The following is a 22,302-nucleotide window of genomic DNA, read 5'->3' as shown; positions in this document are numbered from 1 at the left end:
GACCCCCGCCCTTTGCTTGCAGTTTATTTCTACTGCTTGCGGTTTACGTCTACTCAGTCTTGTGACTTTTGTTATAACTTGCAGACTCTTGTTTTGGTCTATTCGCTTCCTTTTTATCATATGTTTTCATTTTATGGAGCTTTCCACCCCGAACCCATATAGCCTATGAACCAACATTAGTCTGTAAAAACCTGGCTTTAATTATTTTATAACAACTCCACTCTGCTTCTCTTGGATCAGGAGCAATGCAAAATGGCCAATTGGCCAGGCTGGCAGGGGCTGATAGGAATCCAATTGGCCGGGCTGGCAGGGGCTGATAGGAATTGTAGTCCATGAACATCTGGAGCGCCATAGGTTGTCTGCCCCTGAGAAGAAATGAACTACTGCATTCCAGACTGGCTGCACTTTTTGGATCGTTTTCAAGGTGAACTTAGAGCACATTACAGTAATCCAGTGAAGTTACAAAAGCCTGCATCAGCATGGCTAGAACAGCTGGGTCTAAGGGCAAAACTGCGCAACACATTTTGTCAGGAACCCAGACCTTAAAAATATGTCATTTGGCCCTAAGAAAGGAGAGAGTTAGTGAATCAGATAAAGCTGCAAGAAGGTGATCCTGGTCATTCTCTGTGTGTAAAGTGCTGTCAAGTCACAGCTGACTTATGGTGACCCCAACAAGAGGCTTTCAAAGCAAGTGAGAACCATATATGGTTTTCCATTGCCTTCCTCCTCAGAGTCTTTCGTGGTAGTCTCCCTTCCAAGGACTGACCCTGCTTAGCTTCTGAGATGAGTTTTGGCTATACCATGCTGCCTTCTCCAACCCCCCCCTCCCCCCCCCGCTTCGCTATTGTGTCACAGCCAGGACTGGGTCAATGAACAGTCCAAATTCTTAACCTGTTCTGCAAAAACCAGTTCCACTCCATCCAGGGGAAATGGATCCAATTAGTGTAAAACATCAGCCTTCCTGACCAACATTATCTCTTTGTTGTTTGGGTACAATTGCAGCTTGTTAAGTCTTAGCCACCTAACCACTGCTTTGGACCCCTTGTTCCAAACCAAACTCATTGGAAACTTGAATAATGAAAAATGGGACCAAGAGGCATCTGCTAGGGAAACCAACATCTTACCATTGTCATAAAATTACATCACCCCAGGTATGTGTATAACAGTTTGCCATTTCACAATGTCAGGGTTGGATTTTTACATTTTATGAATCCTCAGGGTTTAAGGAGAAAGGACCTTTATAAGTCTGGTCAAAAATCCCCCCCCCCCCCCATTTCTCAATGTCTTCAAAATTTCTCTTTAAGGAGGGGATAGACTTTTTGGAATCTGCGATGGGAAGGACACCTTGGAAACTCTGAAGGAGGCACAGAGGTACATTATCTGAAGAGAGATGCAGAGAAGCTGGAAGTAAAACTGATTTGAACAATCAGCGCCTGAACAACAAATCTGGACCCATCAAAATCTGTCTGCTTGTCATTTAATATCATCGCGATAAGATTTGAACCTAGGAAAAGAAGATTGTGGCTGTTTATGCACTGGTGTTCTACCCCACATTGAAGGGAGATTCTTTTTGGGGCAGAGCTTCTGTTACGGACATCTCCTCTTCCCATTCATTCTGTGGCAGATCCTCCACTGTTTGTGAGAGTGGGCAAGGAGTGGCCTTTCCCCCTGCTTCGCAGGGAAGATGGAACAAATGACCCTGCGTTATTCTTTGCTTCAGGCTTGTTTGCCCCACTCTACTTCCACCTTGAAAACTTTATTTCAACTTCAAGCATTTGTTCCATATTAGATCTATTGAAATCATGATAGATCTAACACAAGAATATTGAAATGTCAAGGAATATCGAAATAACGAACCTATCTTCACATGGTAGCAGAAGTGGCAGGAAGTATATATGTGTATGAGGAGGTGTATGTGTGGGGGAGAGCACAGCAGTTCTGGGACATGAACCCCTCATTCAGCAGAATGTGGTCCAGGGAATTGATCAGAAAAACATAACAGCAACTATATTATTAATCAGTTCAGTTTCTGAGACGCAAAAGATGAAACTTCTTCATACAGTCATGTACCCCTCTGTATGGATCCTGTTCTTCCATCATAACAGGAAAAGACTGTTGAACATACAAGAAGACCATCAGATAGTTTCAGGAAATAAAGCTTTATTTATACCGGCAGGAGAAGTGGGGCTTATGCCCACTAGGTATTTCTCCAAAGAGTCGTTCTAAAAGCAAAGCATTTTATACACTTGTATAAAGGTATGACTATGCCATTTCATATAAGGTTATTCACAATCATGTCACAAACTCATTGGTTTTTGTCTCCCTTATACTATTAACATTCCTACACATCAGAGACTTTCTTCACCATTTGCAATTACCTATTGCATATATCTGCATATGTAACAGTCTCACTTAACACTTATGGGTTCCTAGCAAGCAAAGGTTACAAAAGCCAATTGCTAATTATCCATTATCCCTTATATATGATCTACAAGACTGAGTATAATGTTACAATTATAGTATGCACTTACAACAAAATGAAACAAGTGCATTTTATTTTTTGTCCTGTCACATCTTAATCTTTGACAAAACAAACTACCAATTGGAGCATGCCATAATTATTTATTGGCATAAGAGATAAAAGGGATAATTCTGAGTCAGTAATAAGGAGACTAGTTTATGTACTTTATGGGTCAGAATCTTGAAATTTTTTTGCAGTTGCAAACTTTATATATCTATCTACCTTACAGTTTGAACAGATAGAAGGGAATATAGACTTCTGGGGCTTTAAAAGATTATATAGATATACAGCACAGAACACTTTGATAGCTGCAACTTGTTGCACAGGGATGAAAAACACCCCAGCTATCCTTACCTATGTAGGTATTAAAGTACAAGAAATACATTCCGTGCTTTAGAATGGCACCTCTAAAAAGTGCAACCCTAAACATGTTTACTCAAAAGTAAAATCTCAGAGTTTAGTGGAACTTGCTGCCTTGTAAATTTTTTTAGGTTGGTGACTTTAGACTGCAATCACGTTCATGTTCACTTGAAAGTAATCCCCCACTAAAACAAATGGAGCTACTTACTATCAGGTAAGAGTGCTTAAGACAGTAGCATTCTTCAAATTCCAGTGTGACTTCCTTTGAGTAAATATGTATAGAATTGGTCTACGCAGTTATTTCACAGCATAACTGTTGTGTGGACAAATACTTATTTAGCAGAGTTAATGCAATAATGAGGCAGAGACCAGTTGCTTTACTGAAATAAAGTTTACTTACTACAGGGAAGGGAAACTTGGAAGAAAAACAATAAACATCTTTCTTACTAGCTAGCACCAACAGCCAGCTTGCTGCTTAGACTGTTACATGACTACTAAGCTATAGACTGAACTCAACTGAGCTGAGCAGACTGACTGAGCTAAGCACGTGCAGAGTGCCACACAAAGAAGATATATCTCTAAAAGCCCTACGTGCAAGACCCTGCACTGTAGCCCGCAACTTTAACCAATAGGTTATCCAATTACCTGGTCACTGACTTCTGACCTCACTAACTTGAATTAGCATGCAACGAATTAACTCCTTCATTACTGGATTGATGCTTGACTGGCACTTGCCAAATCCCATCAAGCCCCTTCTCAAGTGACAGTTTTCACAATCATTAATCAAACATAATAAAGCTTTCACGAAGATTCTTGAACTGTTCATGCCGTTGTTCGAGTGGCTTGGTAAAGAATGTCCAGCCACCCATCTCTTCTGTGCGCGACAGTACTTGCCAGTGTTGATCAGTCCATCTTGTGACATTTTCTGCTCAAGGAGGTGATTTTAACTTTACTGAAAATGTTGTTTATTTCTTTTTTCTTAATGCTCCCGACATTGTCCACTAGGGCAATGCATGTAATTGTTCGCTCAATACACTTAGTGATTGAGGTAAGAGTCTCATCCCACACCCAAAGTCCAATAACAAATTCGCGATCCATTCCAATTCCTTGCAGGCATCACTGAAGCAGAGACAGCATTCAGGCTTCAGCCATTGATTTTGTAACTATAGTTTGCTTTTGACTTGTCCAGCTTATTCAATAAGTTGTTTACACCGCATAGAAGAAAGCATTTCCCACTTGTAAGATCTGCGAGGTCCATTATTTCTGTTCTGCCCCAATCAGCATCCATGTATCCCACCAGTCACAGTGCGCGTTATCACCCAGTGGCGAAAACTTTAGTTTAAAGGTCCCACAGTGTCAGCCGTAGAAGTATCTTGCCATTCTCCTGACGGCTTCCCAATCGTCGGTGATTGGGTGAATTTGTCTTTCATAGCTTAGGAATTCCAACAGCTGATGCTATATCAGGCCGTTAGCTGATATTACTTATGTATAGGAGTTTTTCAAGTTGCTTCTCTGTGGCAATGGCCATCTTCAGTGGTTCACCGCCATCTACGCTCAGGTACGTCCAGGGATCCATTGGAGTGCTTGCTGCTTTTGGCAGTTTTCATGTTCATGTGAATCAAAGAAGAGTCCAGAATTTTTGGATTTCTGGTGAATAGAATACTCCCATCTTGGGCTCTCTCTATTTGTATTCCCAGATATTAGCTTTGCTTCTCCCAGCTGTTTGAGCTTCTACAGACTGGTTCAAGGTATTAGACTATTTCTGCCGCATCTTCACAAGTCTGGCAACATCACTAAGAAGATCATCCACAAAGGATTAGCACATACTGGTACTGTCCATCTTTCATTCTGAGTGAACAAACATGGATCTGCTTTCATCCTTGTTTAAATCCTTGATCTTTGAGTAGTTGTTTTGGAGTTATCATACCAAGATTTTTGCTGCTTGGCTATGCCAAACCATAAAGAACTTTCTAGAAGTCATACGTACAAGTTGATTGTTCTTGGGTTTGCTGTAATCCCTGTATGGTAATTCCATAAAAATCTCCTCCCTCCCTGATAATTTTCCATTCAAAAGGCAGTTCTTACATGTCCAAATGCTGCATTTGCATCTTTTCTTGAGGCAGCAATGCTCCAAAAGAGATGTTCTCACAGTTGAATAGCTCACAACTGGTGCAAAAGTTTCAAAATAATCTTGTCCAGGTTTCTGGCTGTAGCACTTTTGCCACGAAGGCGAGCTTTATATTTCTCCAATAGCTTCCATCCTGCTGCGCGTTTAATTTTAAAATCCACTTACACCCCACCCTGCTTTTTCTGTCAGGGGGCAGCAGGTCAGAATCAGGTTTGATTCTTAGCCTTCCAGGGAATTGAGTTCATCTTGTACTGCTTCCATCCATTTGTATCTCTTTCAGAAGCTGGTAACTGCAACATCTGTCTTCCCGAAGCTTCGTGGGCTCAATTGCTTCATACCGCATTCTGGTATGGATGGAACATAGTCCAGTGTATTTAGTTGGCTTTACACCTTTGTTTGCTCTGTTTGACCTCCTCACAGCAGGTAAGCTCTCTTCCCTCCTCTGGTCTGCTCTCCTCTCCTGCTCCCCCCTTCTGGTTGGTTAGCCTCCTCGAGCGCATGTAGCAACTGAGTGTAACACGCTGCCAACTGGGCTGAGGATCTTCAGGTATCTCACAAGACCATTCATTAAAAGCTTACTTCTTCCCTCCTCATCAGGGACTGGCTCCCTTGCTTGTGCCGGTCAACAGGCTTAGCTGCATTTCAAAACAGTTCTTTCGTCCACATAAACAACATTTCCAAAACTTCCACTTTAAAAGTCTCTGGATGCATTACTCTGTAACCTTTAGAATTTGGATTGAAGCCGACCAGAACACCAAGCTTGGCCCTCTGGCTCTAGATTTTTCCCTCTCTCTGCTTTGGGGATGTATGTATAGACTTTTGCCCCAAAAGGCTTCAGAGTGCTTTAGGCCTGGTTTCTTTCGTGCCACCACATCTCAAAAGGACTCTTGTTAGTTGGAATCTACACAAACTTTTGCGGTTTATAAAGAGATAAGCTGCAGTATTCACTGCTTCTCCCCAGCATATGGTTCCTGGCAGATTTGCCTGTGTTAGGAGACAGCGTGCAGCATCCATCAAGAACGATTGAATTTCTCTGCCAATCCATTTGGTGGCGAGGAGAATATTTTACTGCTCTGGCATTCTGCACCCACTTCTACGACTCAAGGTATCTTTGGAACTCATTGCTGCAATACTCGAATCCCATTGTCACTTCTGTACACCAAACTTGTGGGGCTCTGCCAAATTTGTTTTTTTCACAGCAGCAACATAATTCCTAAACTTCTCCGGGGACCTGGTCTTTCGTCTTTACATCAAGTAAACATAGGCAAAAGCGACTTGCACTGTCCACAAGAACTCAAAACATATCTTGCTCTACAGAGGGTTTTAGGGGACCAATCAAATCGGCAGTGTGCACTTTCTCTCCAGAATATCAGTCTCTTTTTGTGGCTCATAATCAGCACTCAACTTTGGCGCAGTAGACTTTTGCTTTTATGCAAATCTCACATCTCTGTCTGCTAAGTTAGCACTCTTTTTACTTTCCCAATCCACAGTCCAAAACAATGCTTCTTAACAGAATCAAAATTTCTATGAGCTAATCTGAGATGCGCCACATATAAGGGCAATTCGGTATGGTCACAGCTCTTTAGTCACAGAGAAAATCTTTTCTCCTTCCTCAGAAAGCATTCTGTATTTCTGTTTAGCATCCTTCAGATAGTAAAAAACTTTCCATGTGCTTTTGGGCAGACAATACTCAGTGTCATTTTTTACACATCCTTTATCCCACCCAAAATTGCCGTCTCTTATTGCAATATCAAAACCAGCACTAATTAGGCGAGGAACAGATGTGTATGTTTTCAGGAGAATTACTGACATACATCACATTCAAAAGAGTTAGTGTTCAATAAGATTTCCCATACACATCTGAAACATGGATTTTAACAATTCCTTTTCCTTCAGCTTTAAAGGAGGCGAGGCCACTGGCCTGAATCAATTCATCATTACATGGTGTCATTTTCAACAAAATAGGTTTTTGCCCTTTCTGTGTTCACAATGTGGCAATCTGACCCTATGAATCAAAGTAAATATAAAATCATTTGCAGTCTTCAGACTGGAGCTGGCAACTCCCATGTAGAGGTTGGTGCTCTGTTCATGCCCTTTTCTTTGTTGGCCGGATGAGGAATCCTCCCCTCCCATTTCCTTTGTTACCCACTGGGATGCCTGGGTTGTTTTACTTGACTGTTGTCCTTTCGCGGGCTTGCTGGGATGAAGCTCTAAAGCCCTTCTTACAGTTTTTGGCAATGTGGCCAAACTCTCCACACGAGTAACATTTAAACTCTCTTTGTTTGAAAGTTTTTCCATACATCACAACACCAAGCTCAGGATTGCTGGCTTCTGTTTTACGCTTAATGCATTCATCACGTAAGAAATTCAGCACACAACGTCCTGGGGCCCTTAACCTTTGTTGTGTGGACAAATACTTATTTAGCAGAGTTAATGCAATAATGAGGCATCGACCAGTTGCTTTACTGAAATAAAGTTTACTTACTACAGGGAAGGGAAACTTGGAAGAAAAACAATAAACATCTTTCTTACTAGCTAGCACCAACAGCCAGCTTGCTGCTTAGACTGTTACATGACTACTAAGCTATAGACTGAACTCAACTGAGCTGAGCAGACTGACTGAGCTAAGCACGTGCAGAGTGCCACACAAAGAAGATATATCTAAAGCCTACGTGCAGACCTGCATGTAGCCCACCCAACCAATAGGTATCAATTACCTGGTCACTGACTTCTGACCTCACTAACTAATTAGCATGCAACAATTAACTCCTTCATTACTGGATTGTGTGACTGGCACTTGCCAAATCCCATCAATAACCAATTACGTGTGGTTGAATGGGTGTCCACTGTAAAGAGACATGTATGTGCTGCAGCTTTATGTCTGAGAAGTTTGCCTTTTCAGTGTCAGCCCAGGTCTCTCTTGTAATGCAGCAACCATTAAATAAAAGTTTCCATGTTGGAGAGTAGACTTGCTGCCAAAAGGAGGTTCAGCTTGAACGATCTGCAGCAACATGTTCCAGGAAATAAAAAGCTCCACCCTGAGGAAAGCAACAAACCATTTGATCCAGAATAATGCAGAGTGCCAAAGTCTATGATGTTCTGTACATGATTTAATTGTTTGAAGAGCTTTGAAATTGTGGTTTTGAGACATTTCTGTTCCCCCCAGTTTTTTCTCTCTCCCCTTACATAAACACCAAAAGATTCAGGGAATATCTACTAACCCCTCCTGTCTTAACTGGTAGCTTTTCACTAGCAAACACATTCAGGCCAGGATTGGCTGAATGCCTGGAATGTTCGCAAACTGAAGGAGCAGGCGGGTTTCGAAATGTGTTGACTGTTGATAATATTTATGAGAGGAATGGAAAGCCTGCTGATCTGAGGAAAAACAATATCTCACACAGAGCTGAGAGCCTGCCCTCCTAGTCTTACCCCCCCCTCCCTTGTGCTGCTTTGTATGCTTCCCTCTCACCGGCTTCCCTGTTGCTGTCTACTTCCTCATCTTGCCTGCCAAATCAGTTCTGTTGCCCATGGCCGCCCTGCTCCTGTATATCTTTGGATAAAAAAAATTAAACTAACCATATCAATAGATCAATAAATCAATACTAATACTAAAAAACGTAAAAAAATAAGACTAGTCAATCAGTCCAAACACCCGATTTGCCCAGTTTGATCAACAAACTGGAATGTCTCTAGCTTCGTAGTTTTATACACAAGCAATTGGTGATTTCAGACCACACCGGGAAATGCCTGTCAGTCTTGATCCTTCAGTTTACAGATGACTGTGAAGCTGGGGGAGCTTAGCAAAAGGCAGTTCACATTGTTCTACCAGACTATGGCCACACAGCCTGGAAAACCCAAAAGTTTGCTGACTACTCATGAAAGTCTGTAGCAATGTAGCAGATCTCTTTGTTGGAATTTTGTTTAAAGTGTCTATGCCAACTTTCTGGGACTCTATCTTAAGCTCCGAATAAAGATTTTTTTTAAGAATGTCAGTCAAACACGATTCACGTTCTGAAAATAGATATCCTCTTCTAATTGCTTGGAAACTTTAGGGAAGACCAGACCACAAAGCCTTTTGACTGGATGTTTATCTTCCCAATGTTCATTTCAGCAGCATTTAAACTCTGACATATTTCATAGATTGTAGTTAGTTTGATTATGATTATGGGTTTTCCAGGCTGTGTGGCCATAGTCTGGTAGTTTTGACTCCTAATGTTTCGCGCATATCTATGGCTGGTATCTTCCGAGACATGTCACAGAGAGATGCGTTTTTCTCCGTAGCACAACCAAAATGTGTTTCTCCTTGTACCACGGATCTCACGATGGCATTATGAAGATGCCAGTCATAGATGCGGAGGAAACATTAGAAGCAAAAACTGTGGCCACACAGCCCAGAAAACCCACAACAACCCCAGATCTACTACATTAGTTGATACCAACAATTCCATCTATATAGACAAGGAACAACATTTGTAACATGAAGCATACAAAATTTGTTCAGCTTAGCATTTGATAAATATGTCTGAGGAAAGGTATTGAACAGATGCTCATGAGATTCTTTAAAGTCCTATATGCCTTGTCGGTTAAATGGAGTCTGCTGAAAACCTTCTCTGGCTCATTCTGGTCTAAACAGATTTACATAGGAGATGTAAGTGATGCAGGTGTACAGTGGCGTATTTACCTAGGGGAATGGGGTACCCTATGTCCCTGGGCACCCCCCCCCAGTGGAGGGCGCAAAGATTTCAGGTTCGTTTGTGTGTTTTTTGTATTTTTTAGTGTTTTTTTTCAGTTTTCAACCTGCAGGGGGTGCAGTTTTTAGGCTAGCAGCACCATAATTTCAGGGATTTTTCAGGAGACCCTCCTGATGATACCTCCCAGGCTTGGTGAGTTTTGGTTCAGTGGATCCAACGTTATGGACTTCCAAAAGGGGTGCCCACATCCCCCATTGTTTCCAATGGGAGCTAATAGGAGATGGGGGCTACACCTTTGAGGGTCCATAACTTTAGACCCCCTGAACCAAACTTCACCAAACCTCGGTGGTATCATCAGGAGAGTTTCCTAAATATACCCTGAAAGTTTGGTGCTGCTAGCTTATCAATTGCACCCCTGACAGCAGGCACCCTCCAAATTTCCCCTGATTTTCCTTTTAAATCCCACCCCCTTCGGCATGGATTTAAAGGGAGAATGTGAGATCCCCAATTTAAACATTGAAAGTGATGCTTCAGGATGGGAGAGAAATCTACCCGAAAACAGCATCACTTTCAATGTTGTTTTAACTGGGGACCCTAGATTTTCCCTTTAAGGTGGATTTAAAAGAAGAATCTGGGCTCCCTAGTTTAAACACCATTGAAAGTGATGCTGTTTGAAGGTGGATTCCACTGGAGGTGTTTTGTGAGAGATGATGCTGACATTTGTTTGGTAAATGTTTTGCTGGGGGTGATTTGTGAGAGATTTACATGCTTAATAACCACTTGCACTGGCTTGGAGTTGTTTCTCAGGCTAACAACCTACCTCATAGGGTTAGTGTGAGGACAAAATTAGGAAAGAGAATTGGTGGGGAGAGCCATGTATGTTTTACTGGGGGTGGGAGGTGTTTTGTGAGCTGGTGAAAAAAATCATTGTTTGGTTGTGGTGGGGGAGGGTGGCCACCCATATGGGGGGGGGGGGCGCCAAACTCAGGTTTTGTCCCTGGGCTCTGGTTTGCCTAGATATGCCTGCCTGCCAGTTTGTTTGTTTAAGGGGGTAATGGCTGAAATTCAAACCTTCCTATGGACCTAATACGTTGATAGTCATTAATAGTTCATAATGACAAAATCAATGGGGCAAGCCTGCTTTGTGGTAGAGGTCCACATGCTGGATATTCTCATATTAGGGAGGTTAACACAAATACACAGGTGTTCATAAAGTACTGCATAATAGTCTTTTTTTGTCACTTCACAGCATAGCCTATGATATGAGGCTTTGTAGGATGCCAATTTAAAGGGGCACATATGTGCCTTAGTTTCAGCTCTGAAAATCCAGCTTTTTCCAGGTCTCTCCAGGTCTCTCTTAATAAGTGACAATCATCAAACAGAATCTGCCAAACTGGGTCATAGATTTGCTGCCAGAAGAGGTTCCAGCTGGATGGAGGCCCGACAACATGCTCCAAGAAGTAGAAAGCACCACCCTGAAGAAACAAGACAGTAAGTGCAGTTGTTACTGTATTTTTTTCCTTCAGAGGAGTACCCTCCGTGTATCTCAATCCATGGCAAAATGTGTTTTTCTTTGTCCCACGGATCTCACCATGACATTATGAAGATGCCAGTCATAGATGTGGAGGAAACATTAGAGGCAAAAACTATCAGACCATGGCCACACAGCCCAGAAAATCCACAATAACCCCAGATCTACTACATTCTTTGAAACCAACAATTCCATTTATATGGGCAATGAACAACATTTGTGACATGAAGCATATAAAATTGTTCAACTTAGCATTTGATAAATATGTCTGAGGAAAGGTACTAAACAGAGACTTGTGAGATTCTTTAAAGTCCTGTATGCTTTGTCAGCTAAATGGAGGTAGCATATCAGGACAAGATTTCCAGAGTGCCGTTTGGTAATTGGCCTGTAATTAATAAATCTGTGATCCTGTCTTGGAGGCTTCCAGATCACCAGATCACACATTTGCACATAAAAATGAAACTTTTCTGCTGAGCTAATATTGACTGCATGAATAATTGCTGACCTTCTCTTAGCTTTCCTAAGAACAACTTCTCTGATTTCTGGTCATATAATACAAATGAAGAAGGATAAAAAAAGTAGTTTTTAAATGAGTAGATTTAATCAACTTTACATCACTTTTGCATTTTCAGGAAATAACTGTAATTTATTTTACTGGAGTTTTCTGGGGCGGGTAATAATGATAACCATTATATTGGTTATGATGAATGTATAAGCATACATACTTCAGGACCCATGATGGGACATGGTACTTGGTGCTGTAAGAAGTGTAACAAAGTACAATTCTCAGTCACCTGCCAGTTAGTTTGTTTAAGGGGGTAATGGCTGAAATTCAAACCTTCCTATGGACCTAATACGTTGATGGTCATTAATAGTTCATAATGACAAAATCAATGGGGCAAGCCTGCTTTGTGGTAGAGGTCCACATGCTGGATATTCTCATATTAGGGAGGTTAACACAGATACACAGGTGTTCATAAAGTCCTGCATAATAGACTTTTTTTGTCACTTCACAGCATAGCCTATGATATGAGGCTTTAAAGGATTTGTGTCTAAAGGGGCACATATGTGCCTTAGCTTCAGCTCTGAAAATCCAGCTTTTTCCAGGTCTCTCCAGGTTTCTCTTAATAAGTGGCAATCATCAAACAGAATCTGCCAAACTGGGTCATAGATTTGCTGCCAGAAGAGGTTCCAGCTGGACGGAGGCCCGACAACATGCTCCAAGAAGTAGAAAGCACCACCCTGAAGAAACAAGACAGTAAGTGCGGTTGTTACTGTATTTTTTTTCCTTCAGAGGAGTACCCTCCGTGTATCTCATCCATGGCAATCACTGTTTACAAAATGATGGGTTCTAAACTGATTCATCTAGATTGTTTTACTTCTTATATTAGGATAGGATGTCCACACGGTTGGAATATTAGGCACGGTGACATATTCAAAGACCTGAGTTGCCCAGGTACTGTCCCAAACTATCCATGTTTATATCTCAGGCAGAAGCTGCTGCTGTAAACATTATGTGTCAACACTTTTTGTCAACACTTTTGCTGAATCATTCCTTAGGAACCAGTTTGCTGTAACCTGTTTCTTCTAGGGCCCATTATGCATGGAACACTTTCCTCGGGGCTCTTTGCTGTGCAATGGAGTTGTAGTCGGGTCTCCTCACATTTCTCTGTTTACATGTGAGGATGCACTCCTGAGGCTACTGTGCAGGTTGCCTGCTGAACTCTCCTGGGTGTCTTCTTTTCCTGGTTCTCTTAACTCTGCCCATCAGCTCATGAGGGCTGTATGGAGGGGGACAGTGGAAGCCCATTTACCTCCATGTGTCAAAAGGTGCAGAGTTGAAGGGTGAAAACCTGAGATGAGACTTACTACTTTGGTGTCTCTGTATGTCTTTTAACAGATTGTCCATGAATCTTCTGATCAGATCTTGTAATCATTTCATGACAGTTTCTGCTGACCATAGAAGTGGACAATTTAGGCAACACGTCTGTGTGTGTAGAAGTGCCATCAAGATGCAGCCATCTTATGGAAACACTATAGGGTTTTCAAGGCATGAAAAGTTCAGAAGTGGTTTGCCACTGCCTGTCTCTACATAAGCTGAGAGAGTTCAGAGGGGACTGTGATTGGCCCAAGGTCACCCAGCAGGCTTCATGTGCAGGAGTGGGGAAATCAAATCTGGTTCTCCAAACTAGAGTTTGCCCCTCTTAATCACTACACTATGTTGACTCCCATCTAGATAGGCATCCAACAGCAGATGAGCGAAGAAAGGATGTACTTTGATTGTGCTTGCTATTGGTCACTTTATTATCTGACCATTACTCAGGAGAATACATGCTTCCAGTGACTGAGAACATGAATTTGAGTTTTGTACCAATGCAGAAATGGCTATAAGCAGCTTCATTACTCATTTACCAAGGCATAACCTGGTTCTCACCCTGTATACAAATGGTTACTGCACCCGCACAAAGCTGCTTTATCATGATGTTCTAGAGCAGGGGTCTGTAACCTGTGGCTCTCCAGATGTTCATGGACTACAATTCCCATCAGCCCTTGCCAGCATGGCCAATTGGAGAGCCACAGGTTGCAGACCCCTGCTCTAGAGCAAACATAAAAACTATCTGATCAGGAGTTCACCTTGTGTGTAAACAAGGAGTTTGATCTGCCTGGTGGTGCTTTTTTAAATGAAATTTTGAGTATCCCTGACCTTAACTGAGATACCATGTTGGCTCTCAGAATGTTTACTTATTTTTCACAATGTCCATGCCTGGTGTCACTGAACTTCTGTTTGTGTCATGTCTGTTTCAGGCACAGATAACCTGCAAGCCAATTTGATCTTCCATAAGCAAAAAGTGTGAGGGCAAAAAAACCCCCTTTGCAGTGTTATCAGCAATGATTTAAATCTTCAACGTTTTATAAACAGGAAAAAAATGGTTGCATCTTGTTATGTAAGGTTCTGAGACAGGAGAGATGGTAGAGCACAGCAAATGAATCAATCACTCTTATAACCCCTAATTTAGAGTAAATTGGTATACAGTGAAGAGAAACAGGGCCTCTGAAGCCAACTGTTGCATGGTGTGTATTACAGGAAAGAATGGTGCATTCTGGACTGAGCAGTCGTACATTCCAGTATTCTGACCAGTGCAGCGAATGCAGCGGCAGATTTTCTGGACTTAAAAATGAATTCTAACCCCCTTACTTGCGTAGTTTGTTTTAGCCTCAGCCTCTAAAGCCAACTGCTGAATGATGTGAATATTCATGTTATAATGGGAGGAACTGTACACTCATGTTACAAAGTGTATATTCATGTTATATGGTAGAATTCCAAACAATAACACCATACTAGCATCCAGAGTGAGGAATTTATTTATTTATTTAATTCATTTGTACCTCTCTTCTTTCTCCAATAAGGACCAAAAGAGGCTTATAAAAGTGGTTCTCCTTTCCTCGCTGGGTGGCCTTGGGCCAGTCTCACTCATTCAGCTTACCCCGCCTCACAGGATTGTTGTGAAGATAAAATGGAGGAGAACACAACAATGTAAGCCGCTTTGAATCCCCACTGCGGAGAAAGGCAGGTATAAATGTGTTATTGTGTAAAAGATGCTCAGTGGAAAGATGTTAGTGGCCAAGTGTGCTGCCTTCAGGGCACAGCTAACAAATTTAGTCTCAGGAGCACAGCTGGTATGATATGTGTGCTCCAGGTGCAGAAGGACTTTGGAAATAAGAGCCAGCACTGTGAACTGAAGTGAGAAACAAATAGGCAGTTAGCAGAGGTGTTCTAATAGCAACATAATGTGATGGATAACTTCACAGCATCTTTATTGTGAACAACTGAATAGTCACATCTTGAGCTAACTGAGGTGTCCAGGGGCGATTCCGCACATGAGTAAAATAGGTTCGACCCAGTTCCCTGAGAAGGGTACTGACCTAGGTCGAAGCCATTGTTGTTCCCCACTGCAACCAGCTTGATCCCAGCTCGGAGGGCAGAATCATCCTGTGCCTCTTCACCGCTCCATTCCGATTGGCTACTGTTCTACGGCCATGTTCCGTCTATCCCCACGCACGTTATAAAAAAAACTGCCACAGGAATGGAGGGATGAAGGTGGCGTTTTTTGATTGGCCAGCTGTACGCATGCCTGAAACACTCAGCTGTGATTGGCTGAATGGGGGACTCCTAGCACCAGAGATTCCGCACTTTACTGGAATTGAGCTGAATTCGAGCTTGGTTTCCTGAAAAAGTAGTAGTTCCCAACTGGAGTCGGAAATTTGACCGTTACACGGGGCAAAGCTGGTACAAAACCACGTCGATCCCAGTGGTTGTGCAGAGCACTTAGGTTGAACGCAGCTCGAACTTAGGTCGATAACGCAAGTGTGGAATCGACCCAGGTGGCCTTATAGGGCAGCCCTACATCAAGCAGGTTACAGTACTCCACCCTAGCAGTTACAGAAGCATGGAGCAGCTCTTCAAGATTACTCCTGTTCAAGCTCTGGCATAGAGGGAAAGAACCCCCCTGCAGCTAGTTTTTCTAAGAACCAGGTGGGATCCATCCAACAAGATCCTTAGACTTCTACAAGGGATAAGTTTGACAAAGATAACTTCACAGCATCAAGTAAAGGCAAATGAGTCCCCTGTAGGCATTAGACTTCCCTATCAGCACCATTCTGTCTTGTCTGGGTTTGACTCGGCTGGTTCTCTGTCTTCCTCCCCCCACCTGAATTACTTACTGGTCGTAGCACTCGGCAAACTTCACTTAGGACTCTTTCGATGCTCTTCACTGAGCACAACACCAAGGTGCAAACCACAACATCCACTGAGGCGTTTGGTATTTGCTGCAAGTCTTCGGCAGGCGCAATCACGCAGCGCTCCAGTTGCAGGTGTGGATTCTGAGACAGACTCTTGTAAAGAAATTTGTTGAAGTTGTCGTTGCTATCATTGCATATGAGTCTGCATCCTGCTGGGTAGAACTCAAAATTAGCTCCGGTTCCTGCTCCGATTTCCAACAGTGTGAGCTCCCCCGAGGGGCCTGCAAAATCTTTCAGGTTGCTAAAAAGTTCCTTTTTCTTGCTGAACATTTTCTTATTATAAGAAACAGCCACCTGGGCCATGACGTGTGGGAATGCTTTCTTGCAAAAGGGCCCCCACAAGCCCAGATACCACAGCAAGTATATAGGGAGGGCCAAGAGCTGGACCCCTGTCCTAAGCAAGATGACCAACCAGCTTGATTCCATATTAAGTGAGAGCAGAGTCCAAGAAAAGCAAGACTGAGCAAAGCAAAATGATGTTTGGGGTCTGGGGAGGACTTTGCTTCTTCTGCTTTTGTAACGTTGACAAGCTGCCAAGGAAAATGAAGTCACGTGACAGGAACAGCTACAGGAATAACTTGCTTTTAACTCTTCTGTTGCAGGGATCTTTCCTGTTAGCACTTCAGATCCTGACTCATCTGGAATATCCCTTTACTGGTATTTATTTTCCTTTTTAGAATAAGGTCATGCAAGACATAACTTGCGATCTATGACTAAAATCTTTTGCAAATTGAAAAAAAAACCCCAGGCAGTCCCATACAATTGCTGTTGACAGGAGTGGTAATTAAATTCTTTCTTCTTGTACTCCTGCCCATTGTAGGAAAACAGCTCCCTAAAGAGAAAAAGAATGAGTGGTACAGTTGCTGTTGCTTCCTTGCTGTGGAGCTCAGTTGGAGGCTCTGATTCCCATGTATACGTCTCTGTGTAGTAACGGTGTAGTTGAAAGGGAGACTGTTGTGCAGGAAAAGGTCAGTAAGGACAACAAACGACTTGTCTCAAAGATCAATCCATGCTAGTAGAGCCAGTTACTTCAGAGAGAAATTCCTTTTTAAAGGGAGGGAGAAAACAGATCTCTGCCGTTGGAACGTTAAATACCATTTGGCAAATCTGTATTCATTAATCTCAACCCTACCCGATTCTCCTGTTTAAAACCAGAATCTGTGTTTCAGAGTCAAATATCACATGTGTGTCTTTTTCTTCTTGACTTCTTTTAAAACCGGAAAGTAGCCCTGGAAGTCTGCAAGTCTGGAGGAGAAACAGTTTGGTGTGTATAATCCTTTCCCAACCATCCATTTTGCCATTCAAAATATCCTACCAAAGCTGATTTTCTCCTCATGGAGCAAAAGGCACAGACCCGTAATGAGTACCAGGGCTACATCGACACTGAGAGTTATAAGAATTAATTTCTAAGGCCTGCCTTCCTTACACCCAAAGCTGGTGCGCAAACCATTGATTTGGGATGATAGCTTCCAAATCAGGTTAAGCTTGTCTCCTACACGAGCGTTTTCCCAACATGCAATGGCCTGGGAGAAGGTGCTGTTTTTGCTGTGTCGGGGCAAATATACAGGGAGACCTCTAAGATGAACTCACCAGGGCAAATAGCAATTGCGTGAGAGAATTCAAGGTCAGGAAAAAATCTCAGAGCGGGTATCTTAAACCCTCCCATGCATCTTGGTTGCAGTCTCGATTCGGAGCTGTGCAGTAGCATTTTACAGGCAAAACTGCTTGGGAGCTCAGACAGGTAATTCCTATTTGAAATTCCTGTTTGGTCCCCAGTACCACCTTTAGATCAACTGCAATAGTAGAGAAAATCATGTTGCTGGTGAGGAACCATTCGTATTTAGGCATCTCCACTGTCATGAGGAAGTGTTGGTATTTGGCAAATGCCAGTCACACAATCCAGTACTGAAGGAGTTAATGTTGTGCATGCTAATTAGTTAGTAAGGTCAGAAGTCAGTGACCAGGTAATTGACCCCTATTGGTCAATAAGAAGTTAGATGCATGCGGGTCCTCAGGTAGGATATAGGTATATGTTCTCTCTCTGCACATGCTCTCTAGTAGATTATTAGCCATGTGATAGCAAGCAGGAGCTAGCTAATGAGCTAGCTAGTTAGAAAGATATTTACTTGTTTTGTATCCAAGTTTACCCTCCCCTTCTTTTATAGCTAGTAAATTTTATTCTTCAGTAAGCAACTGCCTCTGTATTTTTCACAACTTTGCATTTAATACTAAGGGTGATATAATAACCACACCAAAGATATACAATAGGAAGGGTCATGGCCCAGTTGGTAGAGAAGCTACTTGGAATGCAGAAGGTCCCAGGTTTGTCCATTGGCACCTCTAGTTGAAAGGGTCAGGTGGTGGGTGATGTGAAAGGCCTCTGCTAGGCACCTTGGAGAACCACTCTCATTCGGAATAGACAGTACTGACTTGGATGGATCAAGGCGGGACTCATTCACAGACACCTTTATGTGTTCATGTTTTATTCACCTTCTGGATGATGTTGTATAGCTGCCTTACCTCCTGTGACCTCCTTATTCCGACCTTACCACCCTTTACAATCTCTCACACAGATTCAGGGATACAGGTAGGTCAGACAATATGCTAGCCATCTGGATCACCTTTAAAAATATAGAGAGCCCTCCTGACTTTTTCACTCACCAGGTGCCCCTCTCATTTGCAGAGACCCCACCAGATAGGGTAGCTTAATTTTATTACTGATGAATTCAGTTGCCAGTTCCAGGCTGGGAAATACCTGGAGACATTTTTTTTGGGGGGGTAGGGTGGGTGTGGCCTGAAGTGTGTGAGGTTTGGGGTGGGGTGGAACTTCAATGGGCTACAATGCCATAGACTCCATCTTCCTAAGCAGCCATTTTCTCCAGACAAACTGATCTCTGTCACCAGGAATCCCAGGAGATCTCCAGCTACTACCTGGGGGTTGGCAACTCATCTGATGGAGCTACTTTTTTGCATTGGTTTACTATTTCTGTTTGATATGAAATCGTTTTTACTTTCTCATGAGCTGTCTTGAGCAGATCTCTGGATATATCTTTTTGAAATAATGAAATTAATTGCGGCTTCAATGCTAAGGACAATAATTACGGTTTCATTGCTGTTGGACAACATGTAGTAGACTTACTCTCAGTCGACTTACTTTGGATTATTGTCCCTTGAATATACTTCTGAAGCAATTGGGAGGAAATTTGTCTGCTGATGGCCCTGAGACCTTGGAAAAAGTCTAGAGAGATGGGAGGGCTGGGCTGAGTTGTCCACAATGATTCCTCCCCTCATTTTCTGTGGTTCTTTACAGTCTCCCAATTAGTTTGTGTATGTTATTGAAAATTCTGGAGTTGTTGACTTGAAGATATTACAGCTTACAGCTAAGCAATGGTCTTGTAGCCACATAACTTACCTTGCCATGGTAGGATTCATCCTTTTAATAAGACATATATGCAATCAGTTTCAGCGTATATTTGACTTTATGAATTCGCAATAGGCCCATATCACATAAATCTAACAAAAACTGAGTTTGCCAATATTACTACACCTATCCATATTCTTCCATGTTGATCTTGGGGAATAACAAACTAGGCCTGAGATAATACCCCTTACAGGTATAAACAATTAGCAAAAAGTTATACTTTTTTTCTGTATTAATAGATATAAATAGTTGTACAGATGGAGGTAAAGATGATAATCAGTGTTTCATATCAGCCAAGATCTGAAGTCCTCTCACAAGAGATCCCCGCAACATGAAGGTCAGAGTCAAATGCTTAAAGTAACGGGCAAACTATTCGAGTAGCTATTCCTGTCAGGTGGCTTCATTTTCCTTGACTGCTTGTCAGAAAGCAACAACAGCAGATAATGCCAGTTCAAAAACATGTAGCTAGAAAAGTCAATTCAGTTAAAAAAATGGGTGCATACATAGCAAGGCATACTGAATTTCTTTTGTTCTTTCTATCCCTTTCTCACTGCCTTTGCTATGCCTTTGATGGGGTATTGGTGAAGAAATTGCTGATGTGTCTCGCTCCTTCCCCCATATTTGAGCACCACCAATGTGCAGTGGTTAAAGTGTTGGACTAGGATCTGGGAATCTCAGGTCTCAATCCCCCTTCTGCCATGGAAGTTTGCTGGGTGACCTAGCTGCTGCCCCCCCCTTCCTTGGGAAAACCCTTGTTAAAATGTAAAAGGAGGACAAATATTGGCCAAATGCTCCCTCTAGTGATGGAAATTGTCCTTACACATAGCAATCTATATATATAAAAATCTAACAGTGTGTTTGTCTCTGATGGTCTCCCTCAGAAGCTGCTGGACGGATCGCCCCCAAATTTTCACAGGACATCCCTCCCTGTTGCGGGTAGGTACTCAGACCTTCAAGTCACCGAAATTCCATACCTGAGCCAGGTAAAACGTCTTTTTCCTGGCGCACTAGGCCATGAAGCTATTTTTGTTCAACTGTCATCCTTAGAATGTTCGTGCAGCCTGTCTGTCTGTGGCCTGAGGGCTTGGGATGAGGGCTTAGAATGTTCGCTCAGATGGGCAGAGATGAGCAGTGGAAACAGTAAATAGGTAATACTGTTAGGTAATACGAGTGGAAGTGAAACACCTACACACTTTGCCGTGTGAGACGTCAGGTAACTTTCACTCTCTGTGCCTCACCCACTGCTACCACACAACACACATCCAGCTCATCCTCACACACCTCACTCTGCCCTCCCTCACATCCAACCACCACTTACCCACTTCCTCACCCATATTCGCCACAGCTCTCTTTTACTAAAAGCGAGCTGCAGTTTGCCTTTTTCTTCTAAGAAAATCCACGGGGTGGGGGGCGAACCAACACTACCAGCTCCGCTTCTTTTGCACATGGCCTTTTAAGAACCCAGGGAGCTGGCCTCGATCTGAGCGCCTCACCACCCTGCCTCTTCTGCCTGACTGGGATAGCCTGCTTGCCCCAGTTCTGCCTTACCCAAGCCAGGACTGTGCGTGTCAACCAGCCTTATGGACAGCGGGATTCACACTCTGGACAGTTCTGTTGTGGAATGGGAAGGGTTACTTTATACTAAAAAAACAAGACAGCACCATATAACAATGTGCATTGAAAAGGGAAAGAGGGATTCCACTTGATCACCCCAAAAGGCTATGCTGGGGATCATTGGACCTGCATGGACATCTGTGTGGGTTGCAGACTGTGATGAGAAGGACAATTGCCACAGCAACGCGTGGCTGGGCCCGCTAGTTCAGTATACAAATCCACCTTGTTGTTACAGTAAAAAAAATGGAGCCAAAAAAGGGATCCAATAACGTGCTCCTTCATTGTAAAGATTTGGCAGACTATCGGTTGCTTTTTCTTGAGGCCATCGTGAAGAAATTTTCAGCAAGACCAGACAAGGAAATAGTTTCATACTTGCTTAGTGACCATCATCCCCACACTACTGAATCAGTTGCCAGGTTTTTAACAAAGGCACTTGGATCAAGAGTGAAACCTTTGTGTAAATTTTACTCAATTGGTTTTAACATAATTTGTATTTTACCACTCTTTATATGCCATTAAAGGTTTTGTATTTGTATTTGTACTTATTTGCATTGCTAGTCCAACTCCATGCCAGATATTAGTCAGTTCTCTCTCTCTCTCTCTCTCTCTCTCTCTCTCTCTCTTCCCCCCCCCCCCCCTCATAAAGGGTGTAGGGATGAAGTAGAACAGAATTCTACAGAAAGGGTATTTTTTTTTAGGTAATACAATTAAAAATTTTTTTTTGCAACTTTCTTTCTCTTTTATATTGTTTCCTTTACCATATGCATTATAGATTGCCTGAGCTTCAGTGTTCTATAACTGTGAAATCCAGTTTGTGTAATATATTATACCATTATGTTCTTTAATTTGTGTAATCTGGTTTTATTGCATTGTTCACTACATGCATTATACCTCATTTTGCATCATCTTTTATAACTGTCTAATTCTCCTTGAGAGACTAATGAGAAATGAGGGAAATAATGAGTATAAACATATTAATCCAGGTCATAGAAGATGTTATTAGTGTTTGAAAAGGCTTTGATGAGTCTCTAAGGCTGATGGACCGAATGTGTGCCCAGTTACTAGGGGGAGGGAAGTGTCCCTCTCTGTGTTACTGCCACCAAATTTGGAACCAGAAGTGACACTGGGGATTAGACATAAACCAGTTATTTATTGACACACATTCCTGTAGGGCCGTGGTTGCAAACCTTTGGCACTCCAGATGTTATGGACTATAATTCCCATCAGCCCCTGCCA

General features: G+C 42.5%; 1 protein-coding gene and 1 long non-coding RNA gene across 4 annotated transcripts in view; one reads left to right on the top strand and one right to left on the bottom strand.

Annotated features, from left to right (window-relative positions):
• Positions 1–10,668: 10,668 nt before the first annotated feature.
• LOC125428366 (putative methyltransferase-like protein 7A) lies at positions 10,669–16,661 on the bottom strand. Of its 3 annotated transcripts, XR_007243812.1 has the most exons (3): positions 15,954–16,661; positions 12,026–12,473; positions 10,669–10,727 (listed from the first exon to the last, which is right to left on the bottom strand). XR_007243812.1 is itself a non-coding variant. In XM_048488368.1 (2 exons), the coding sequence occupies exons 1-2, from the start codon at positions 16,455–16,457 to the stop codon at positions 10,939–10,941; spliced, it is 741 nt and encodes a 246-aa protein (XP_048344325.1). In that variant the 5' UTR covers positions 16,458–16,661; the 3' UTR covers positions 10,839–10,938. The 3 variants fall into 3 exon arrangements, 2 of the variants coding, with proteins under 2 accessions (XP_048344325.1, XP_048344323.1); XM_048488368.1 differs by lacking the exons at positions 10,669–10,727; positions 12,026–12,473 and adding an exon at positions 10,839–11,175; XM_048488366.1 differs by lacking the exon at positions 10,669–10,727 and having other exon boundaries at positions 11,811–12,473.
• Positions 16,569–22,302, top strand: part of LOC125428369 — a 22,470-nt gene continuing 16,736 nt past the window's right edge. Inside the window, exons 1-2 of the long non-coding RNA XR_007243813.1 lie at positions 16,569–16,688; positions 20,334–20,388. This is a non-coding gene — a long non-coding RNA (uncharacterized LOC125428369). The remainder of the gene's footprint in view (positions 16,689–20,333; positions 20,389–22,302) is intronic.

This window comes from Sphaerodactylus townsendi, linkage group LG03 (assembly GCF_021028975.2).
Source record: "Sphaerodactylus townsendi isolate TG3544 linkage group LG03, MPM_Stown_v2.3, whole genome shotgun sequence".
NCBI lineage: Eukaryota > Metazoa > Chordata > Lepidosauria > Squamata > Sphaerodactylidae > Sphaerodactylus > Sphaerodactylus townsendi.
This window is presented reverse-complemented; position numbering and strand designations above follow the sequence as displayed.